This window comes from Colius striatus, chromosome 3 (genome assembly GCF_028858725.1).
Source record: "Colius striatus isolate bColStr4 chromosome 3, bColStr4.1.hap1, whole genome shotgun sequence".
Lineage (NCBI taxonomy): Eukaryota > Metazoa > Chordata > Aves > Coliiformes > Coliidae > Colius > Colius striatus.
Window position 1 is genome coordinate 12,303,257 of NC_084761.1, and position 4,244 is coordinate 12,307,500.

General features: G+C 61.1%; 1 protein-coding gene across 1 annotated transcript in view; it reads left to right on the top strand.

Moving 5' to 3' along the window:
* The first annotated feature begins 220 nt into the window (after positions 1-220).
* Positions 221-4,244, top strand: part of UNCX (UNC homeobox) — a 4,301-nt gene continuing 277 nt past the window's right edge. Inside the window, exons 1-3 of the mRNA XM_061994084.1 lie at positions 221-470; positions 1,618-1,793; positions 3,484-4,244. The exon at positions 3,484-4,244 is cut by the window's right edge and continues 277 nt beyond it. Coding sequence (XP_061850068.1) covers positions 221-470; positions 1,618-1,793; positions 3,484-4,244 — 1,187 coding nt within the window. The remainder of the gene's footprint in view (positions 471-1,617; positions 1,794-3,483) is intronic.

Below are 4,244 nucleotides of genomic sequence, written 5' to 3' on the forward strand. Positions count from 1 at the left end.
GTCAGGACCGATTAACGTTTCTTATTGGTCCCAAATTCCCCCAGCCTGAGCTAATTATTGGGAGCCTGATGTTGATAAAGTTAAAGCGCCCGGGCGCCCTGCAGCATGAGCCCCTCGCCGCGCCGCCGCCTCCTCCTCCGGCAGCAGCACCCCCGGCCCCAGCCGCCCCGCCGCCCGCACCCCCAGCCCCGTCGGCACCCCCCGCGCTAGAGCCGCCCCCATGATGGACAGCCGCATCCTGGAGCATCCCCATGCCCAGTTCGGGGGGATGGTGGGTTTCCCTTACCCGCTCGGTCACCATCACGTTTACGAGCTGGCCGGGCACCAGCTGCAGTCGGCGGCCGCCTCCGTCCCCTTCTCCATCGATGGATTACTGAGCGGCTCCTGCGCCGCCTCCGTGGTCAACCCGGCGCCGCTCATCCCCTCGGGCTGCGGGGTGAGCGGGGACAGTCAGCCCTTCAAGCTCGCAGGTAGGAGCGGCCCCGTGTCTATGTGTCGTGTGTGTATGTGTGTCCCGCTCCCCACACGGTGCGTGTCAGTGTGGAGGAAGAAAAGCACCGTGTGTGTCCTTCCACACCCCCCCCCCAATCCCTATCTGTGGATATTGGGGTGCCTGGAGTCGGTGGGGGCGGCGGCTGTGCTGGACCCCCCCGAGGGGGCGGACCCGGGCCAAGCGCTGGGAGCATCCCCCGTTCCCACCGGCGTGGGGCCACGCGTGTACCCTGAACAATAGCGGGCTCGGCCCGGAGCCTTCCCCCAAAGTTCATCTCCGAGGTGTGGGCTTGGAGCATACTATTAAAAATATATATATAAAAATAATAATGGGAATCCTTGGAGTCTGGGGAATGAAGAGAGATTGCTATTTGGTTTTTAAAACAAAAAGGATTTAACCGAAGGGAAGCACTCTCCTTCCCTCCCTCTGGCGTGTGGCACCGCTATTGTTCAGCTACTAAAACACTCTGTAGTCCCAACGTCCCTTTAATTAATGCTGGAGCACCACCTCCCCTCATCTCCCCCTGCACCTCAGCTAAATAAAAATGACTATTTTTTATTAATTTTCCCACCTGGCGGGAAGCGTTCGGAGAGGTGCAGCCAAGGCTGTGACTCCCCAGCCTGGAGATGTACATACTCGGAGAAGCTGCTAGTACCCAGCCCCACGCCCGCCAGTGCTCGGGGACTCTGTGGGAGGCCCGGGGGCCGCCCTGCCTTCGGGGTCCCCCGTGAAACTGGGCCGGGAGCTGCGGCTCACGCAGGTGATCCCGGGGGCAAGTGTCGGGGGGGAGGGAGGCTGGAGAAGGGAAAGACGGGGGGCTTTTACTTTTTTTTTTTTTTAACGAAACCTTTGGTGGCTGGAGCAAATATTGGCACTTCTCTCTCTCTCTCTGCCAGCTGAGTGCCTGTGGAGAGCTTCCTTCAGGAATAAATGTTCTGTAAAGTACATTTTCGGAGGAGGCGAGGGCAGATCGGGTTCCTCCCCATTTTTAGTGCAGGTGTGTGTATAATCCCGCTCTTTTACCAACGCTGCCGAGCACAAAAGTTAAAAGGCTCCTGTGAATGGCAGGGAGGGGGGGAGAAGGCCTGTTTTCCAGGGAGCTGAAGGTATTTCTGCCTTTTCAGACTCGGGTGACCCGGACAAAGAAAGTCCTGGCTGTAAAAGAAGACGAACCCGCACCAATTTTACTGGCTGGCAGCTAGAGGAGCTGGAAAAGGCGTTTAATGAGAGTCATTACCCGGACGTGTTTATGCGAGAGGCTCTGGCTCTCAGACTGGACTTGGTGGAGTCCAGAGTGCAGGTAAAAACTGTTTTCCCCCCCCCTCCCCTTCCCTCTCCCCGCACCGAGGGGTCCCCGGGGAGGCCACGCGGGACTTGCAGCCCCGGGATGGGCCCTATGTGCTTGAGCTCACAGCCCCTCTCCTCCTGGCCCTCTCCTTTTGTTTCTTTGCCTTGTACTGGTCCTTGGTGGCTTATTATTATTCCCTTTCCCTTTTTTTTCCCCTTTAATCTTGCAAACGAGCCCTAAGGAATGGCATCACAGCTTGGGTCCCCTAAACCTTGGATTTAAGTATATTTTTCCACTGTAAAACATTTTTATCTTAAATGAGTCAAGGGTGAAAAATTAACATGCGAGTATGAGGTTTAATCACAGGCCAGGGTGTGCCGGAGAATATCGATAGATGTTTTTAGGCGTATAGAGAGCGTGTGGGACTTGCGAAACTTAATTTTAAGGAACTACTGAGGCCTTCAGCCATACGGGATGGGGAGGGGAACCATTCGTTTGCTTCAACTGATCTTGGGGGAAAAAAATTAAACGGGAAGCCAGTGAGGGGATGCGGGTGCGGTGTGAGGTGGCTGTCGGATGTTCAGAGGCTGGTTCATACGGCGGTAGCTGCGGGCGGGTGGCGAGGCGTCCCGCTGGGCTGCTCTGGCGCGGTGGGGCCGGGCGGCTTCGCCTGGGCTCCGTGTGCCGGGAGTGCGTTCTTAAACCCAGCTCAGGCGGCGGGGACGGGCTCCTCGGGATGAGCCGGCGCCGTTTGCCGCGGTTCCTCCGTCAGCTTTGTCTCATGGTCTCTTTCCCAGCCGCCTTTTCCCTCCTCGCGCCGGCTCCGAGAGCATCCGCTCCGCCGTGCCCGGGAGCCTGCGGGGCCCGGCCGGTAGGGATAGGAGCCGGGATCGGGTCATCGAAATTCGCAGCGGGGGTCGTGCTCTGGCACTAAAAGCAGCCGCTAGCTGCATCTGGGAACCGGGGTTGCCGATGGGCCCGGCCTTCGCGGGCGCGGTGGGCACGCGTGTACCCCGAAGGCTGCAGGGCTGCCGGGGAATCGCAGGAGCAGGGCCGGTGCAGAGAGGGCTTCAATCATTTTTATTGTTTTTTCCTCACATTCTATAATGACCCCAACCAAATCCCATTTTTGGGCTGCTCCAAGCCCTCAGCTGTGGCGTTGGGATGGGCTAGAGGCCTAGACCTCACTCTGCCCTGAGGGGGTGACCCTCGCCTCTGTCACCTCTGCCTTCGGGCCGCTCTTTGTGCTGTGGTTTGTTGCATTTTCCTGCTCCTGCGGAGGGATCGGGCCCGGCCTCGCAGGCCGCGGGCTCAGGATGGTGCTTCTGCACCCTTCGGCCGCGGGGAAGAGGTGCTAGAAGGGATTGTGTTATTCCTTCCCTTCTCTGCAGCGCCGGTATGGGCAGGGTTCAGCGAGTGTGTGCTTGAGTGTGTATCCCCGTCCTCCCTTGCTTGGTGGTTTGGCGCTTTTTTCCCCCCTTTTTTGCCCTGTTAAATAAGCGTGAATATCTCTTCCTGCCCCTTTCCTTGCTCTCCGTCTCGCAGACGTCCAGACCTATGGATGGGGGCTGCCGGCACCCCGAGGGGAGGTCGTGGGGAGGCCTGAGCTGCGCTTCTCCCCTCATCCCCCGCCTACCCTCCCCGGCCACCGCGGGGGGCCGGCGCGCTGGGTGTTAATTGCTTCTCGTTGTTCGGTGTGTAGGTCTGGTTCCAAAACCGCCGGGCCAAATGGAGAAAGAAAGAGAACACGAAGAAGGGCCCGGGGCGGCCGGCTCACAACTCCCACCCCACGACGTGCAGCGGGGAACCTATGGACCCTGAGGAGATCGCCCGTAAGGAGCTAGAGAAGATGGAGAAGAAGAAGCGCAAGCACGAGAAGAAGCTCCTCAAAAGCCAAAGCCGCCACCTGCACTCGCCCAGCGGCCTCTCCCTGCACAGCACGCCCAGCTCCGACAGCGACAGTGGCGGCGGGGGGGGTCTGTCGCCCGCCCCGCCTGAGGCCAAGCCCCGCGGGCAGCCCCCACCGCCCCACCCGCCACCCCCCGCTGCCGCCCCCTCCGAGCCGCCCCCCGGCACCTGCGACCAGACGGCAGAGCCCTTCTACCCCAGCCAAAGAAGCGGGAACGGGCGGCTCCAGCGCCCGCCCGACAAGGACTGCGCGGCCGCCCCGTCGGGGGACGGCAGCGGAGGTGCGGGGGGGCCCCGTGGCGCTGGCGGCTTCCACAAGCTCAACCCTTTCAGCGTGGAGAGCCTCCTCTCCGACTCACCCCCGCGTCGCAAAGCCGCCCCGGACTTCCCCAGCCTCCCCCCCTGTGCTCCCCGCACCCTTATCGGCAAAGGACACTTCTTGCTTTACCCCATCACCCAGCCCCTGGGCTTCCTCGTCCCGCAGACCGCCCTCAAGGCCAGCCCGGGCCCCGAGGCCGGTCAGCCACCCCGGGACTCCCCGCTGCCCGCCGCCAA